The sequence below is a fragment of the Pelophylax lessonae genome, assembly GCF_965119305.1.
Source record: "Pelophylax lessonae genome assembly, chromosome: 4".
NCBI classification, from domain to species: domain Eukaryota; kingdom Metazoa; phylum Chordata; class Amphibia; order Anura; family Ranidae; genus Pelophylax; species Pelophylax lessonae.
Window position 1 is genome coordinate 309,549,153 of NC_138771.1, and position 20,322 is coordinate 309,569,474.

At 46.1% G+C, this 20,322-nt stretch overlaps 1 protein-coding gene across 1 annotated transcript in view; it reads left to right on the forward strand.

Annotated features, from left to right (window-relative positions):
* The first annotated feature begins 17,854 nt into the window (after positions 1–17,854).
* The window catches only part of FAF2 (Fas associated factor family member 2), a 32,381-nt gene continuing 29,913 nt past the window's right edge, over positions 17,855–20,322 (forward strand). The window contains exon 1 of the mRNA XM_082253368.1: positions 17,855–17,981. Within this exon, the coding sequence (XP_082109494.1) occupies positions 17,919–17,981 (63 nt within the window). The 5' untranslated portion in view covers positions 17,855–17,918. The remainder of the gene's footprint in view (positions 17,982–20,322) is intronic.

Sequence of the window (20,322 nt, forward strand, 5' to 3'; positions counted from 1 at the left end):
TCCAGCGGATCGGATCGGATGAGAACGGACCGACAGTCCATTCCCATCCGATTTCCCCCATAGAGATGCATGGGGAACTGACAGCTGTGTCTCCGCACACAGCGCGGAGACACAGCTGTCATCCTCCTGCTCAGCGGGGGATCGACGGCTCGATCCCCCGCTGAGAAAAACGTAATCCGTCCATTTTTCCAATTTCAGCCATTTTAACTTTCTTTAGGGAAATTGGACGTGTGAGGTGCCAGAGGAAGGCTTCACGAGGTCAGTCCTGAGACTTTGCCCTGAGGAGAAATAACATTCCCCGGTGGGTTTTTATTCTGGTCCTGGATTTCCTTGCCAGGACTCTGTTTGCACCAACAAAAGCAGTCCTCAGTGGGACATCACTCGAGGGGCAGCGTCCCACGATAACTTTAAGCGAATAGGTTAAGGGGCAGGGTATTGGATCTGCAAGCACTTAGGGCTACAGAGTTCTACATCTTATTCCTTCCAGACAAGCTGGGCCCTATGCCCCTCAAGAACCTTTGTTCCCAAGATGGCTTCTGGAAAGTGGCTGTTTCATCCTTTCTGGAAGAGACAGTACCTAACCTACACAAGCTGGATGTACCTAATGTCTAAAATACCAATCTTCAAGCCGTTTCCTAGTTTAAATCCTCCAGAAGGATGTTCGTGTTTCCATCAGGCAAATTTGGAGGAGAAAGGTACAGCAAAACCTTGTCATCTTGGGAGTGTCAAGGTCATCCAGAAAACATACAATGCAGCCAGGCAAGAGCCTCCAGTAGTGATAGAGGCTCATTCAACTAGGTCCATTCCTATGTCTTTAAGTTCAGGACAGTGTTTATGGAGACATCTGCAAAGCAAGAGACTGGTTGTCGCAGTGCACCTGCATCAGGCACTACAGGGAAGATCCATGGGCTCGTACGTCAATGGACTTCAAAACAATGATAGTCCAGGCTTCCATGTCCATTGTAATAAAGTTTGATTATACATTTTCAGCCCTCCTGGAGTTCTGCTTTTAGTGTTTGTTTGTTTTTAAACAATAAAGCCATTTCCTTATTACCTCCTTTGTAGCCTTTTTACCTTGGATATTTTTTTTTGCTTTTTTTTTTTTCATATTGAAACTTTAAGTTTGCATTTGTTAATATGTCTATTCACACTGGTGTGATTTCAGATGTGACTTGAGTCACGCATGATCACATGACGATGGCAATCACGTTGTTTTCAATGGTGTCTGTTCAAATTGCAACTTGATACTGAAAATCAGATTAAAATTAGATCACAGCAGTGTGAAACTAGCCTTATCATAATAACATGGAAGTTTATTATAAACAAACACAGCACAAGTAATTTTGTATCAAAATAAAGTCCTGGCACAGAGCAGCCAGCCTGACGCAGTAAATGTACTGTGGGCGATCCACAAGTGGCTAAATGACGCCTGAATGCTTGCACTTTATACCTGATAGCAGCTTATCAGAAAGTGACAGCTTAACTTTAGGGACTCGTTCACATGGGGAGCCATAAATGCCATAAATGCAGGCAGTTGAGCTGCAGTTTAACCACTTGCAGACCGCTCACTGTGCTGCTACTGGGTCCAGCGACGTAGACATACATCGCTGGACTCCTAGTGGTCTCGGCGGCGCGCGCGCGCCGCCGGAGGCATGCTTCCGCTGTGTTTAGACACAGCGGGAGTCGGGCCGGAGGAGAAGAGGCGGCAATCATCGCCTCTCTTCCCCAATTGTCGAGGAAAGTGTGAGAAGATCCGCCCACTTGTGTAAACAAAGCAGGCAGATCTTCTCTGTGACAGACAGGGAGAGATTAAAGGATTCAGTATAGCTGAACCTGCGATCTCTGTCTGTGTCACAGAACCCCCTCCCCCCACACAGGTCAGTAAGCATGAAGCATACATTTAACCCCTTGATCACCAACAGTGTTAACCCCTTCCCTGCCAGTGTCATTATTACTGTAACAGTGCATTTTTTTAGCACTGATTACTGTAGTAATGTCACTGGTCCCCCCAAAAGTGTCAAAAATGTCAGTTAGGGGTCCGATCTGTCCGCCGCAATGTCGCAGTCCCGCTAAAAATCGCAGATTGCCGCCATTACTAGTAATAAAATAATAAATAAATAAATATTCCATAAACCTTTCCCCTAGTTTGTAGACACGATAACATTTGCGCAAACCAATCAAAATACGCTTATTGTGATATATTTTTTACCAAAAATATGTAGCAGAATACAAATTGGCCTAAGCCTCCATTCACACCTGAGCGTATCGTTTTCATGCTTTTTTCAGGCGGTTTTTTCTGGCTTTTTTAGGCGTTTTTTTGCTGGTATTTGGAGGAAGGCACTGACATCTAACAAAAACGCTGGTAATCAGCCAAAAAAGAAGCTCATGTACTTTTATGAGCTTCAGGCGTTTTGCTTCAGGTGTCAAAACGCTCAGATGTGAACAGGGGCCATTGAAATGAATGGGATTTTGCTTGTTGGGCGTTTTGAGACTTCAGAGATGAGCGTTTTACAAGCTGAAATCAGTTCCGGCCTCAAAAAAGACTTTGGGCCATCCGCTTGCTGACATTCACTTGCAAAAGAAATGGATAGTCCCAATTTTTTTTTTCTTTACTTACCTTGTTTTTGAAGAAAGTATACTTACCTACCTTCTACTTCCTCCCTCTGCGGCCGTGGCCCGCTCGTTATTTCCGGTGCAGGCGCTTCATTTCCTGCTAAACAGCTACTCTGCATGCCCAGAAGCTGTGCAGGGATGACGCGCCTGCACCGTAACTAACGAGCGGAGCCGGTGCAGGGCATTCTGGGACAAAGAGGACACAGAAGAAGACGCCCTGGCTTCAGCTGCCCACACCTGAGATGGCAGCGCTGGACAATAAATTTTCAAGGTAAGTATTTATTCTAAAAGGTAAGTGCGACCTGGGACAGTTCAGAGGCTATCCATTATGAAATGTACTAGCCCTGACTGTCCCGGGGGTATTTTTATTGAAAAAACGCTTCCGAGGCCGGAACTACGCTTTAAAGGATGAAAAAATTTGATTTTTGAATTTTTTGGGGGGAATGTTATATAGCAGAATGTGAAAAAATGGAAAATTTATATCAAATACTTACGGTAATTTTCCTTTCCTGATGGACTCCATGGCAGCATACGTATAGGGTTTAGTCCCACCTCCAAACCTACCCTATAGGACAAACACTCCCATAAATCTTTGCACCTGTTCCACAAACACGTGTTCTGTAACTATCCTCCATAGAAACTGGGAGGGAACTCCTGCTGCCATGGAGTCCATCAGGAAAGGAAAATTCCGGTAAGTATTTGATATAAATTTTCCATTTTCCTGACAGACTCCATGGCAGCATACGTATCGGGAAATAACTCGCCGTACACAAACAGGGTGGGCAGGTGCTGAACAAAAGAAGATGTTCCCGATGTAGCCACTACGGTAGACTCGCTCTCATGGCTGGGGTCAGGAAGATGGACTGATCCAGATGCCAGGTGTCCCACTGATGAAGAAAGCCTTTCTGGAAGGGTCTCATTCTCCATAGAGCCCATTTTACCATGGGAGCCACGGCTACCATGGTCCCGATGATTCTCAAGCACTGACGCGCTTGGAGGTGAGGCGATGAGAGGGCATGGAGAATCCTGTCTCGGACCACTGCGACTTTCTCCTCCGGAAGGGACACTGTATTGAACAAGGCCCCGAGGTAGACAAGGGACTGGGTGGGAATTAGATGGCTCTTCTCCAAATTTAGCAGCCAACCGAACATCTGAAGGGTGGACACGACTTGGTCCAGGTGCACCAACAGCTGAGTTCTGTCTTGGAACAAGAGAAGAAGGTCGTCCAAATAGTGATGTAGACGAATGCCCTTTGTTCTCAACAGAGCTACCACAGCCAGCAAAACTTTCAAAAAGGTTTGTGAAGATGTGGAAAGCCCGAAGGGGAGACAAGTGAACTGCAGGTGCAAATGATCGACAGAAAACCGGAGATATCTCTGGAAATCTTCTGCAACAGGGACATGGAAGTATGCGTCCTTTAAGTCTATAGACACCATCCAGTCTGCTGGTTGGACCGCCTGTTGAACAGAAAGAAGAGTTTCCATCTTGAACCTTTACTTTCTGATAAATCGATTTAGGAAGGTCAGATCGATGACTGGTCTCCATGATCCATTTTTCTTGCGTACCAAGAAAAGAGGGGAGTAGATTCCTTGGCCGCGCTCTGGTTCTGGTACGGAGATGACAGCCCCTTGAGACACCAGAGACTCTATGTAGGAAAATAGTACCTGGCGCTTCTCTCCTGAGGGTAGCAGGGAGGTAGGAAGAAATCTTGGTCTTGGTGCTTCGCTGAAAGCCCACTTGTGCCCGCATGTGACTGTCCTGACAGTCCAGGGGTCCCGGATTGTGGCCGCCCAGACATGCCGGAAGTGTAGCAACCGAGCCCCCACTCGACATGCCTGAGCGGGCCCAATCTCAAAAAGACTTGGTCGTATCACGGTCGCCAGAAGGGACACTCTTTGAGGGTTTCCGAGAGGAGGTTTGTCTTGATCTCCAATTATGACCGAACTCTCTGCCAGGCCTATAGGTGCGTGCTTCCCTGGCACGATCTGGAACATACCTCCTGGGCTGCCCCTTTTTCTGATTGAGAGGGCGTCGATCCTGAGGGAGAAAATCAGACTTGCCGTCTGTAGCCCGGGTTATAGCCTCATCCAGCTTATTCCCGAAGAGAGAGGAACCCCCAAAAGGAATACGGCACCAGACCTGCTTGGAAGCTGGTTCAGCCATCCAAGGGCGGAGCCACAGAGCCCTCTTGGCCGTCACTGAGGACAACATAACCCTGGCCAACAGACGCATAAGATCAATAGATGCCTCCCCCAGAAAAGATGAAGCCATCCTAAGTTCCTGAATCGGGGAACTTCTGGCAGCCTCCTCAGAAACATTCCGAAAGGACTCATCCACTGAGTCGGACCATAACTCCATCGCTTTGGACATTGCAGCCAAGGCCAGTGCTGGCTTGCAGGCCATACCTGCAATCAGGTAGATTCTCTTAAGATCAGAATCCATTCTTCTATCTAGAGGATCTTTAAAGGAGGCTGTATCTTCTAGTGGAAGGGTCACATGTTTGACCAGCCTCATGACTGCGGCGTCCACCAAGGGAGGAGATTCTTGATGTTTTATATCTTCTTCCTTGAAAGGATACAGCATGGAAAGCATGGAGTTCTTCCTTTCCACTTGTAACGCTCCTGCGTTTCATGTATGGTGTGGATTTTCAGCTGCAGAAATATTCCACTTCAGTAGTCATGTAAGAGAGATGCTGAGATACCATTCCCAACCTCAATGACTCATCATGTGTGGAAGGTCTTAATTCAGCTAGTAAATACACACACTCAACAAGCTGGTTCCTAGAGTGGCTTTATGTATGTAGTAACACAGTGATGAAGATTTAAGAGACAGGTTGAGTGGAGGTGGTAGGTGACAGACACTTGAAGGTAAGACAGTAGCAGATGGATGCAGGTAGGTTTAGCAATCATGTATGGTAGCAGATGACAGAGTAGCAGGTGGACATACAAGAGAGATCAACCCAGTGCAGGAATAAGTAGCAGTAGTCTTAAGAGCTAGCAATCTAGATATGCAGATGTGATAAATAGTCTTTACTATGCAGAGCTAGATAGTGTAAGCTTAGTATAAGTTTATAGAGGGTTCCCCTGCGGGGTACTTAGCACTAATAGCAATACAGCCGAAGGTTGGTTCAGGAGGAGCGGATGATCCGGAAGCAGGATACAGGGATCAGAGCAGCGAGGTTCCGTCAGCGAGGTATGCTTGCAAGCACGAAAGCTTCAAGCCAAGTTAGCATCCAGGTAAGGGTGTTTGAACGAACACATGTGAGTGAGAACCGGCGATTTAAATAGCCATCCAGTCCGGCGCTGAGTGATGACAGCTTCAGTCTTAAAGGTGTATGCGCACCTTTCCAAAAGAGAATGGTGGGGCGCATACACTTGTGAAAAGAGTAATTTAGGGTACCAAAGGTACCGGAACATTACAATACCCCCCCCTTAAGGCCGGCTCCTGAAGGCCTCTGGAGCTGGTTTGTCTGGGTATCTCGCATGAAAATTGCGGATTAATCTAGGGGCATGTATTTCAGAGGTGTTTAGCCAGGTGTCGTCTTGGGGCCCATAGTTCTTCCATCTAACCAAGTACTGAAGTCTTCTTCTGTAGATACGAGAATCCAGAATCTCTTTTATCTCGTATTCTTCTCCACCTTCAACTTGTACAGGAGGCGGAGGTGGAATATTAGGCCTTATTCCTTGGTCCGGAACATGGGGCTTCAGTAGCGACACATGGAAAATGGGATGGATTTTTAGGTCTATTGGCAATGTAAGCTGTACTGCAGCTTTTCCAATAAGTTTTTTGATTGGGAAAGGTCCCAAGAACAGAGGTCCAAGCTTTTTGCTAGGGATCTTCAGTCTTAAATTTTTTGTTGAGAGCCAAACGAGGTCCCCGATAGTGTACTGTGGAGAAGGTCTTCTGCGAAGATCATAGTACTTCTTTTGTTGACTGTGAGCATGTGCAATGGTAGTATTTAATAAACCCAGAGAATCCTTTATTTGGGTAAGATAGTCTGAGGCTACTGGGTTGTTTGAAGAAAGGATGCGTGGTGGAAGAATAGAGGGATGAAACCCATAGTTCAAGTAGAACGGACTCTGCTTGGTTGTACTGTGGGTTGCGTTGTTGTAGGCAAATTCTGCCAGAGGGAGAAGATCCACCCAATCATCCTGTTGGTAAGAAGTGTAACAACGTAAATACTGCTCGATGCATTGGTTGACTCTTTCAGTCTGTCCGTTGGTCTGCGGATGGTAAGGAGAAGTGAGCTTCCGCTCGATCCGTAGTATGTGACATAGTTCTTGCCAGAACTTAGAAATAAATTGGGATCCACGGTCAGACAGAAGAGTTTTTGGGATACCATGTAATCTAAAGACATGTTTCATCAGGAGTTCTGCCGTTTGTTTGGACGAAGGTAGTCTGCGAATAGCAATGAAATGTGCCATCTTTGTCAGATGGTCCACTGACACCAAGATGGTATTAAATCCTTTGGAAAGAGGCAATTCTACGATGAAGTCCAAGGACAAAACTTCCCATGGAGTTTGGGGTATTGGTAGACTGCATAGTAGACCGGATGGTCTCGTAGTGTCAATTTTGGACCTGGCACAGACATTGCATGAAGAGACGAATTTTTGTATAGATGTTTTCATGTCAGGCCACCAGAATTGCCGGGAAATCAAATTAAGACTCTTTGTCATACCCATATGTCCTGCCATAGGCACATCATGAGATAATTCCAAGATCTTGGTGCGTAGGGTAGGTGGTATATAAAGTTTGTCGTTGGGAGAGTATTGCTCCTACTGCCATGTTTGACGCATCTACCTCCAGAATGTATTGGAGGGATGGGTCTGGATGGCGTAATATGGGAGCGGAAGTAAACCTTGTCTTTAACAAGTGAAAAGCTTTATTTGCTTCTTCTGACCATTTGAATGGTTTTTTTATGCTAGTGAGCTGTGTGAGGGGTCTCACAATAGCAGAAAAGTTTTTAATGAACTTCCTGTAGAAATTTGAAAATCCCAGGAATCGCTGTAGCGCCTTGCATGTGGTTGGTGTAGGCCAATCCTGAATGCAGGATATTTTACTCATGTCCATCTCGATTCCTGTTTTGGATATGATGTAGCCTAGAAAGAGTACCTCGTCTTTATGAAACAAGCATTTCTTCAGTTTCACATAAAGGTTATGTGCAAGCAATCTCGATAGTACAAGTCTTACATGTCTTATGTGTTCAGACAGGGATCGTGAATATATAAGTATATCGTCCAGATATACCACAACACAGACATCTAGTAAGTCTTTAAAAATATCGTTTATAAATCGTTGGAAAACTGCAGGGGCGTTGCATAGCCCGAATGGCATCACAAGATATTCGAACAATCCGTATCTGGTTCTGAATGCAGTCTTCCACTCGTGTCCATCACGGATTCGAATGAGATTGTATGCTCCTTTCAGGTCCAATTTTGAAAAATAGGTAGCTCCACGCACCTGCTCAATGAGCTCAGGGATAAGCGGTAGAGGATAGCGATCTTTTATTGTGATAGCATTCAATTTCCTGTAGTCGATGATAGGTCTGAGACTTGAGTCCTTATTGCGAACAAAAAAGAGTCCTGCTGCTGTGGAAGAAGTGGAAGGTCTAATAAAACCTTTTTCCAAATTCTCATCCAAATAGGTTTTGAGATGGGAAAGTTCATCCTGTGAAAGAGGATAAACATGACCGAACGGCAATTTGCTATTTGGGAGTAGATCAATGCTACAATCATAGTCTCGATGAGGAGGTAATGCTTGAGCATTTTTCTCAAGAAAAACCTCAGAAAGATCCTGATAACATAGTGGTGCAATCTCATCTGTCACCATAGACAGAATCTTCCCGGAAGACGGGAGGTTACACGTATCCTCGCAATAGCAAGAGAGGAAGGCCAAGGACCGTTCCTTCCAATCTATGGTTGGTTGGTGTGTGTGTAACCAGGGAAGTCCCAACACAATGGGAAAGTGGGGTGAAGGTATTAAATCGAAGGTAGTAGTCTCCCTATGAGACTCGTTAATAGTGACTAGAAGTGCTTGTGTCTGATCGGTGATCGGACCAGAGGATAACGGAACACCGGTAATAAGACTTACTGAGACAGGTTTAAGTTTAGAAATAATAGGAATTTTATTTGAAGCAGCAAAACATATATCAATATAATTTCCACAAGATCCTGTGTCAATCATGGCCTTAGTAGTAATCCTGTTCTGGTCCCACTGTAATGTCAAACAAACAAAAATGTAAGGGTTAGTGAATGAAGTTGTCAATCCCCCTAGGAGGACATGTGAACACTCACCCTTCTTTTTGTTGACTAGGGGACAGACATTTATCTTGTGATCCGGGGATGCACAGTACAAGCAGAGATTTTCATATCGTCTTTTGGCTTTTTCCCAGAGATGTATAGTAACGAAGTAGAACTACTTAAGTACTGTACTTAAGTACCGAAATGCGGTATCTGTACTTTCCTAGAGTAGAATTTTTTTCTCCTACTTCTACTTTTACTTCACTACATTTTTTTGATGATTTCAATACTTCTACTCAAGTATTTTTTTTTTGTGCTGCATAGTTACTCGTTACTTTTAAAAAAATTACCACTGCCAGAACAGTAGATGGCAGGTTGCATAAAGCTCAAAAAAATGTGTATAATGTCATTTGTAAATCAGCGCATACGAAAATAAAGGCTGTGTATAATAAAAGCTGCTATACCAAATCTTTCCAATAAAAAGAAAATATGAAACAAACAAATAAATGATGCTACAGCGCTTAAAGTGCATCAAGAAACTACTAACAAACACAGGTTAATCATTTGAATAAATCATTTGAAATAATAAAAAACAATATGATGTTCAAACTTTTGACTTCTTTCTTTAATAACTACATAACACAGTACTTGTACTTCTACTTTCAGTACTTGAGTAGAAAATTTTTTTCAAAACTACTGGTACTTTTTACTTTTAGTACTTAAGTAGCAAATTTTTTGAAAAAACTACTTGCAATACTTAAGTAAAAAAAATGTTGAATACTTTAGTACTTCTACTTAAGTAACTTTTTCTGCGAGCACTTCCACTTCTACTCAAGTCACTTTTTGATCGAGCACTTGTACTTTTACTCAAGTAGAAATTTAGAGTACTTTATACAAGTCTGCTTTTTCCATAGTTGATAGCGGTGGGCGTATGGTTCCTACCTCCATAGGAACGGGGTTAACGGCCGGAATCCGAGAGGAAACGGATAATGGCATTCCCATTTTCTCAGCCTTTCTTTCTCGTAGTCTTCTATCTATGGTAATACTGAGTTGTATTAATGCATCCAGGGTTTTTGGTAGATCCGCTCGGGCGAGCTCGTCCTTAACGGCTTCTGATAGGCCAAGCCTAAATTGGGTTTTCAGAGATGCATCATTCCATTCTGAATCAAGGGTCCATCTCTTGAATTCCGCGACAAAGTCTTCTACAGGCCTCCTTCCTTGTTTCAAGGATCTCAATTGAAGATCGGCAGTACTCTGCCTATTGGGGTCATCATATAGGCTAGTGAGTTCTGCTAGGAACAAGGCATAGGAGTTGAGAAGCTGGTCGTTTTTCTCAAAAAGAGAGTCTGCCCAGGCTCGAGGATCACCTGTTAGGTAAGAAATAATAGTACAAACCTTAATGTGATCAGTAAGGTAGGTACGAGGTTTTAGCAAAAAAAGTAACTCACATGCGTTTTTAAATTCGCGAAATTTTTTGCGATCGCCTGTAAATACCAAAGGGGGATTTATCTTGGGTTCAGGGGACTGAGCAGAGGTAAGTTGTGTCAGTCTAATTACCTGCTGCGACAGAGCCTGATTGTCTTCTTTTAATTCAGCAAGTGCGTGTATTAACGCAGTTACTTGCTGTTTTAATTGTGTCACCTGAGTGGTTATTTCTGCTGAATCCATTTGTGGGTTCGTTCAATCTGTAACGCTCCTGCGTTTCATGTATGGTGTGGATTTTCAGCTGCAGAAATATTCCACTTCAGTAGTCATGTAAGAGAGATGCTGAGATACCATTCCCAACCTCAATGACTCATCATGTGTGGAAGGTCTTAATTCAGCTAGTAAATACACACACTCAACAAGCTGGTTTCTAGAGTGGCTTTATGTATGTAGTAACACAGTGATGAAGATTTAAGAGACAGGTTGAGTGGAGGTGGTAGGTGACAGACACTTGAAGGTAAGACAGTAGCAGATGGATGCAGGTAGGTTTAGCAATCATGTATGGTAGCAGATGACAGAGTAGCAGGTGGACATACAAGAGAGATCAACCCAGTGCAGGAATAAGTAGCAGTAGTCTTAAGAGCTAGCAATCTAGATATGCAGATGTGATAAATAGTCTTTACTATGCAGAGCTAGATAGTGTAAGCTTAGTATAAGTTTATAGAGGGTTCCCCTGCGGGGTACTTAGCACTAATAGCAATACAGCCGAAGGTTGGTTCAGGAGGAGCGGAGTATCCGGAAGCAGGATACAGGGATCAGCGCAGCGAGGTTCCGTCAGCGAGGTATGCTTGCAAGCACGAAAGCTTCAAGCCAAGTTAGCATCCAGGTAAGGGTGTTTGAACGAACACATGTGAGTGAGAACCGGCGATTTAAATAGCCATCTAGTCCGGCGCTGAGTGATGACAGCTTCAGTCTTAAAGGTGTATGCGCACCTTTTCAAAAGAGAATGGTGGGGCGCATACACTTGTAGAAGGGTAATTTAGGGTACCAAAGGTACCGGAACATTACACCACTTTACTCCATTCCTCTGTAATAATGTCACCCTAGAAAGGGGAAGTTAAGTCGCTCTTTGCAGAGCTGCTTAAAGAATTTCTTCTGCTTTGGCGGAGAAACAGCCGGGTCTTCCTAATTCAGGGTCTCTCTTACCGCTCTGACCAGGGAGGGGACGAGAGCATACTCGAATCCAAAGCAAGGGTCCTCCACCTCTGAGTCACTATCTGACAGGAAGGCTGACGGGTGACTAGGCTGAGAGGTTTCAGGATCCTCCCTAGGCTGTGTTCTTCCAGGGGGAGGGCTTGGAGGAGTCACTTCTGGGCTCTGCGCCCGGCCCACTCCCAATTCTGCCAGGGAATCCTTGACGACCCTCTTCACTAGGGCCTCCAGTCATTGGTCTGAATTGTCCCTCTCTCCCGCAGCCCGAGAGAAGCACTTGTCGCACATCGACTTGTCTTCAGGGACACGGTCACCACAACCCCAACAACCCACTCTGTCTGGGTGTCGCGAGGGGCCAGCAGAGGCAGATGACTTCCCAAGATGCTGGGAGCCTGACGTGGACCTCCGAGCAGATCTCAAGGAGGAATGCCGGTGGTGAGATCTCGAGCGATGCTCATTCCTGCGAGAGGAGTGCCGATCCGACCTAGGAGGGCTGTAAAACAAAGGAACAGAGCAAGACAAACAGGGAGCCAGGGACATAAATAATGCCCTAATCCCCCCTCTCTACACACCCCAACCCCCAAGCCCTGCATACCTGTTAAGGGCGGGCTGACCACCGGAGGGCGGGGAGGCTTTCATTCTGGCGCTGGCCTGCAGGGATGAGCCAGACAACGGGATCAGTGAGGAAGAAAGAGGGGGGGGAAGCAAACTCACAAAATCCTTGGGTCAAAGTACTCATCAGGAAATCTGGGTGGGCTCAATGCAGAGTAGCAGTAGATGCAGCAGGCAAAAAACGCTTGTAATTTGATCAGAAGCAGTAGAACCGTCTTCCTCTAGCAGAGTGTGTATTCTACGCACTCTGCTGACATCTGAGCGGTTTTTAAATATGGCGCCCACTGACATCATCAAGCAGCGCCGAAAACCCCCACTGCGCATGCGCCGCACCGCTACTGCGCATGCGTGAGAACAAAGCCTCGTTCCCGCATGCGCAGTAGCCAGGAAGTGAGCTCTGACCGGCCCCGGAGCCCTAGCCACCAGGGAAAGTGGAAGAAAAGGTAAGAAGCACATAAAGTAAGGCTGCAAACATAAATTAAGCTGCCATGGAGCAAAAAATAAACAATGAAGGGGTACTCACTGACCACCAATGAAACCGGTAGCCACCAGGGATGGATGGGACTTCAGACACACACCGGACTTCATATTTGGGGGGCAGGCCACCCGCAGAAGCTGGGTTTCTGGCCAAGGTGCACACAATAAATTCTTCACCCCTCTCCATACCCCCCAACAGCTGGGGCTTATTGGAGAAGTACTCAATACCTGATTGGCAGAGTCATCCATCTCCTGGGATCCGTTTTCAGGTAGGATACAGGTAATCCGTTAGGAGGACAAAAAAGGAACGCGTGTGCTGAACAGGTGCAAAGATTTATGGGAGTGGATGTCCTATAGGGTAGGTTTGGAGGCGGGACTAAACTCGATACGTATGCTGCCAAGGAGTCTGTCAGGAAAAAATTTTTTTTTCAGAATTTTCGTTTTTTTTTTTGTTCATAGCGCAAAAAATAAAAATGGCACAGGTGATCAAATACCACCAAAAGAAAGCTCTATTTGTGGGGAAAAAAAAAGGACATCAATTTTTTTTAGGTGAGGCGTCGCACAAACATGCAATTGTATGTTAAATAATGCAGTACTTATTCGCAAAAAATGGCCTACTCATTAAGGGGGCAAATCCTTCCGGTCCAGAAGTGGTTGAAGAAACAGTGTAAACACAAAAAAGTAAAGCACCCCCATCCTCCGCACAAAGGCGAATGCATGCGGTGGTCCTGCATGCTTATGTAAACAGCCATTGCACCCCATGTGATGTATTGCTGCGAACGTCACAGCAAGAGCAATAATTCTAGCACCAGACCTCCTCTTTTAAAGAGTCATAGTCTGTTGCCATTCCAGGAGTGTGCGCAATTTTAAAGCGTGGCATGTTAGGTTTCTATTTACTCAGCATAAAATCATCTTTTATATTTATCCAAATTGGTTATTATATTGTGTTGGTGTGCATTGCAATTCATTAACCACTTAACCTCCGGAAGGTTTTACTCCCTTCAGGACCAGGCCATTTTTTGCAATACGTCACTGCGTTACTTTACCTGACAATTGCGCGGTCGTGCAACGCTTTACCCAAATAAATCTGTTCTCCTTTTTTCCCCCCACAAATATATATGTGTGTGTAATGTTTGGAGGTTCTAAGTCATGTTCTACTAAAAAATGCCAAATTTCAAACAAAAGTGTCAGAAACAGGTCTTCAAGTGGTTAAAGAGGAAGTAAACTTCCCTCTGTAACTTTTACCTATAGGTAAGCCTATGATAAGGCTTACCTATAGGTACTGTAATTATCTCCTAAACATCCACCGTTTAGGAGATATTTACTTTACATGCAGCCAATCACGTCACTGGCACAGGCACTCTGGCCGCCTGTGCCATTCCTTCAGAGCCCTGTGTCATGGTGCGCATGCACGAGAGTGACGTCATCGTGGCTCCGGCCAATCAGACGGAGGACCCGAACCCGGAAGGAAGACGGGTGATCATGTCAGCCGTCTCAACAGTGAGCGGGTGCGGCGGGAAGGGCTTTGTTTCAAGGTGAGTATTTCATAATGAGCTAGTAAGTGGTGCACACTAACTCATTATGCCTTTGTCTTACAAGTTTTTATATATCTTTAGGTTTACAACCTTGTTAACCACTTCTGGACCAGAAGATATTCTCCCTTAATGACCAGGCCATTTTTTGTGATTCGGCACTGCGTTAATTTAACTGACAAATGCGCAGTCGTGTGACGCCCCCCCACAAATAGAGCTTTTTTTGGTGGTATTTGATCACCTGTGCGATTTTTATTTTTTGCGCTATAAACAAAAAACGAGCGACAATTCTGAATATATACTTTCTGCTATATAACATTCCCAGAAAAAAATAAATAAAAATCTAATTTATTTTATCATTTTAGGCCAATTTGTATTCTGCTACATTTTTTTGATAAAAAAAAATCCCAATAAGCGTATTTTGATTGGTTTGCGCAAAAGTTATTGCATCTACAAACTAGGGAAAAGATTTATGTAATTTTTATTTTTTTACTAGTAATGGTGGCGACCAGCGATTTTTAGCGGGACTGCGACATTGTGGCGGACAAATCGGACACCTAGCTGACATTGTTGACACTTTTGGGGGGACCAGTGACATTACTACAGTAATCAGTGCTAAAAATATGCACTGTTACTGTAATAATGATACTGGCAGGGAAGGGGTTAACACTGTTGGTGATCAAGGGGTTAAATGTATGCTTCATGCTTACTGACCTGTGTGGGGGGAGGGGGTTCTGTGACACAGACAGAGATCGCAGGTTCAGCTATACTGAATCCTTTAATCTCTCCCTGTCTGTCACAGAGAAGATCTGCCTGCTTTGTTTACACAAGTGGGCGGATCTTCTCACACTTTCCTCGGCGATTGGGGAAGAGAGGCGGTGATCGCCGCCTCTTCTCCTCCTGCCCGACTCCCGCTGTGTCTAAACACAGCGGGAGCGTGCCTCCGACGGCGCACACGCGCCGCCAAGACCACTAGGAGTCCAGCGACGCAGCGACGTATGTCTATGTCGCTGGAACCAGGGGAGCCACTGTGCCGCAGTAGCAGCACAGTGAGCGGTCTGCAAGTGGTTAAACTGCAGCTCAACTGCCTGCATTTATGGCTCCCCATGTGAACGAGCCCCTAAAGTTAAGTTTTATGCACTGTTACTGTAATAATGACACTGGCAGGGAAGTGGTTAACCCAGGGGTGATCAAAGGGTTAAATGTGAGCTTAGGGGGTATTTTCTAGCTGTGAGGGGGATGGGCTTATGGAATCAACACAGAGGCCTGTGTTCCTAAATAGGAGGAACACAGGAGCTCTGTGTTGATTGCTGAGAGAACAGCGGTCTGCTGTGTTTAAACCAGTAGACTGCCATTCCCTCTCCACGGGGAGGGATTGCGGGTGCCCGGCGGAAATAGCGGGCGCCGGCCCCACGGAATAGCTTCCCTGCTGGGGAATGGACATGCGCGCCTCCAGGATCGCTTCCGCGAACTGCTGTACAGGTATGGTGATTCACGGGAACCTGCCACCGTATATCTGCGGTGGCTGGTCGGCAAGTGGTTAAAGCGGAGCTCCAGGCTCCTTCAGAAAAAAATATCAAATACTGTAGCTGCTGACTTTTAATATGAGGACACACACCTGCAGTGATGGTAGTAACTGCGTTTAAGTAAACGGCATTACTTAACGCAGTTACTTTTGAGGGTAACGAGTAATCTAACTGATTACCCGTCCCCTCCCTGTAACGCCGTTATCGCTACTTTCGGCTGCATTACCGCAATTACATCTACCGCCACTAGATGGCAGAAGATGTAATTGTAATTCCCCCTCTCCTCTATGACCGCTGTCCGCGGTACTGGAGAGAGAAGAGGAGGAGACCCAGACGAGACACAAGAGACTGTGAGAGAGGCGGAGAGCACAGCGCGCCAGGCCCAGGAGGAGGACGGAGCCAGACAGACCCAGACAGTGTGCCAGTGCCTGCCAGGCCACACCACCACCAGCAGCCAGCCCAGCACAGCAGGTACCAAAAAACAAAACCTCACAGTCAGTCACAGACAGTCAGGACTCAGACCCCCCCCCCACCACCACCACCAGTGTGCCACACCACCAGTGTGCCACACCGCCACCACCAGTGTGCCACACCACCACCACCACCAGTGTTCCACACCACCACCAGTGTGCCACACCGCCATCACCAGTATGCCACACCGCCACCACCAGTGTGCCACACCGCCACCACCAGCGTGCCACACCACCAGTGTGCCACACCGCCACCACCAGTGTGCCACACCACCAGTGTTCCACACTGCCACCACCAGTGTTCCACACCGTCACCACCAGTGTTCCACACCACCACCACCAGTGTGCCACACCGCCACCACCAGTGTGCCACACCGCCACCACCAGCGTGCCACACCACCTGTGTGCCACACCGCCACCACCAGTGTGCCACACTGCCACCACCAGTGTTCCACACCGCCACCACCAGTGTTCCACACTGCCACCACTCGTGTGCCACACTGCCACCACTCGTGTGCCACACTACCAACAGCCAGCCACTCCAGGCAGCAGGTGCCAAAAAACAAAACAAAATACAGTTACTCACACAGTCAGGAGGACTCAGACTCCCACAGTGTGCCACACCGCCACCACTATTAAAGATCTTATAGAACATGATTGCATTATAGAATAGTAAAAAAAAGTCGCAGTTACTTTGCTGAGTAACTAATTACTTTTTCAATGTGGTAACTGAGTCACTAACTCAATTACTTTTTGGGAGAAGTAATTTGTAACTGTAACTAATAACTTTTTTAAAGTAAGATGACCAACACTGCACACCTGTCCACGAATCCAGTGGTGTGCTCATCCCAGCCGATTTTTCACTCGACGCTCGGGGCTGCCGCCGCCATCTTGCCTAAGAAAAACCTACTGCAAATGTGCACTGCGTTTTGTGAATGGGCCAGCGGGGGGGGGGGGGGGCGGAAGAGAAGGAGGGGGGGCAGAAATTCTGGCTGAGTTCGCAGCGGTGAAGGTACCCTCAAAAGGTGCCAAATGTGGCAGCGTAGGGGGGGAGAAGGCAAACAAGCGGAGCTTTCCCTTTTGGATAAAGCTCTGCTTTAACCTTAATGCGGTTTTTGGCCATGCCTTTTTCACGCACTTGATGCAACTTTTCCAGCATGAATAAAAAAACAAGCGTCAGGCATATCATTTTCACGTGAAAAACACAGCTCCTTGCCACGTTGGGGTTGCCGCTACTTGTAAATTTGGAACAATGTTAGAAAGGCATTAAAAATGCCCCAAACCTGTGTTAAGAGGAATGTACTGGCGTAATTTGCGTATAAATCAAAAGGATGCAGTACCGACCAAATTCATATTTACTCCAACAGAAAGAAGCTACACCTCCAAGCAAAATGCACAGAAATGCAAGTAAATAAGTGCTGTGGGGATAGACCACTGAGGTGGGGCAGCACATGCCACCATTTACAATGAGGGAAACGAACCCTTCACCACACACTCTGCCTTAAAACATAAGCAGCCCCAGGCAGTCATGACTCCACCCCAGCGTCCTCCAGCAGCCTATCAGCAACTTCCTTTCACTATATCCCTTAGAACTCTGCGAGCTCACATGGGATGAGGAAACAGCGCCCCCCTGCGTGCAGAGCCAGTCTGTGTATTGGATTACGGACCCAACACACAGGCAGCAACATGGACACACCAGTTGCTAGGCAACCGATTAAGATGGCCGCCGGAAGTCCGTCACCTCCGAGCCCACGAATCTGAGCCGTCATTTCCGGTGTCTGGGAGTGACGGGTCAGAAGGCGGAGAGGGAAGATGGCGGCGCCGGAGGAGCGGGAGCTGAGCCAGGAGCAGACGGAGAAACTGTTGCAGTTCCAGGTGAGAAGGCCGAGGGGAGGTCCGGAGAGTGGCCTGTGGTTTATGAGGAGGGAGGAGAGGCCGGGCTATGAGGGGCTCAGCCTGGAATCTCATGAGGGGGGTATTAGAAGAGGAGTTACACAGGGCCTCAGCCATCACTGTCCCAGGTGACCAGACTGGCCTCCTCCATGGTAGGAGTGTGTTCTGTGTGTGTCATCCTGTACTAGGAGGACTTCTGTCCAGCCAGGCACTCCATCATGGCCCCTGTGTTCCATGCAGTGTACTCTTCATCAGATACTTGGAATTCCTTCAGCTTTCTTCACCACTGAATAGTCACTTCTCTGGATTACACCCCCTCACCCTCTCACATTGAATTGTATTGACCTTGTGATTGGTGCTACTGGTAAATACAGAGAGCACTAAACCTTGAATGAAGATGGTGAGTGTATATCACAAGGACACTGATCACACTCGCATCATAATCCATCACAGAACTTTCTTCTATGCGATCACTGAAAATGGGATATATACAGTGTCTCACAAAAGTGAGTACACCCCTCACATTTTGGTAAATATTTTATTATATCTTTTCATGTGACAACACTTTGCTACAATGTAAAGCAATGAGTGTACAGCTTGTATAACAGTGTAAATTTGCTGTCCCCTCAAAATAACAACACACAGCCATTGATGTCTAAACCGCTGGCAACAAAAGTCAGTACACCCCTAAGTGAAAATGTCCAAATTGGGCCCAATTAGCCATTTTCTCTCCCTGGTGTCATGTGACTCGTTAGTGTTACAAGGTCTCAGGTGTGAATGGGAAGCGGGTGTGTTAAATTTGGTGTTATCGCTCTCACTCTCTCATACTGGTCACTGGAAGTTCAACATGACACCTCATGGCAAAGAACTCTCTGAGGATCTGAAAAAAAGAATTGTTGCTCTACATAAAGATGGCCTAGGCCAGTGATGGAGAACCTTGGCACCCCAGATGTTTTGGAACTTTATTTTCCATGATGCTCAACTACACTGCAGAGTGCATGAGCATCATGTGAAATGTAGTTCCAAAACATCTGGGGTGCCAAGGTTCGCCATCCCTGGCCTAGGCTATAAGAAGATTGCCAAGACCCTGAAACTGAGCTGCGGCATGGTGACCAAGACCATACAGCGGTTTAACAGGACAGGTTACACTCAGAACAGGCCTCGCCATGGTTGACCAAAGAAGTTGAGTGCACATGCTCAGCATCATGTCCAGAGGTTGTCTTTGGGAAATAGACGTATGAGTGCTGCCAGAATTGCTGCAGAGGTTGAAGGGATGGGGGGGGTCAGACTGTCAGTGCTCAGACCATACGCCACGCACTGCATCAAATTGGTATGCATGGCTGTCGTCCCAGAAGGAAGCCTCCTCTAAAGATGATGAACAAGAAAGCACGCAAACAGTTTGCTGAAGACAAGCAGACTAAGGACATGGATTACTGGAACCATATGTTGTGGTCTGATAAGTCCAAGATAAACTTATTTTGTTCAGATGGTGTCAAGTGTGTGTGGCAGCAATCAGGTGAGGAGTACAAAGACAAGAGCCTACAGTCAAGCATGGTGGTGGGAGTGTCATGATCTGGGGCTGCATGAGTGCTGCTAGCACTTGGGAGATACAATTCATTGGGCCACCATGAATGCCAACATGTACTGTAATATACTGAAGCATAGTGTGAACCCCCTCCCTTCAGAGACTGGGCCACAGGGCAGTATTCCAACATAACGACCCCAAACACACCTCCAAGATGACCACTGCCTTGCTAAAGAAGCTGAGGGTAAAGGTGATGGACTGGCCAAGCATGGCTCCAGACCTAACCCCTATTGAGCATCTGTGGAGCATCCTCAAACTAAAGATGGAGGAGCACAAGATCTCTAACATTCATCAGCTCCGTGATGTCATCATGGAGTGAAAGAGGTCTCCAGTGGCTCTGGTGAACTCAATGTCCAAGAGGGTTGAGGCAGTGCTGGAAAATAATGGTGGCCACACAAATTATTGACACCTTGGGCCCAATTTTTGTTGCCAGCAGTTTAGACATTCATGACTGGATGTTGAGTTATTTTGAGGGGACAGTAAATTTGCATTGTTATACAAGCTGTACACTCACTACTTTACATTGTAACAAAGTGTCATTTCTTCAGTGTTGTCACATGAAAATATGTAATAAAATATTCTCAAAAATGTGAGGGGTGTACTTACTTTTGTAAGATTGTGTGTATGTATGTATGTGTATATATATATATATATATATATATATATATATATATATATATATATATATATATGTGTGTGTGTGTGTGTGTGTGTGTGTGTGTGTGTGTGTGTGTGTGT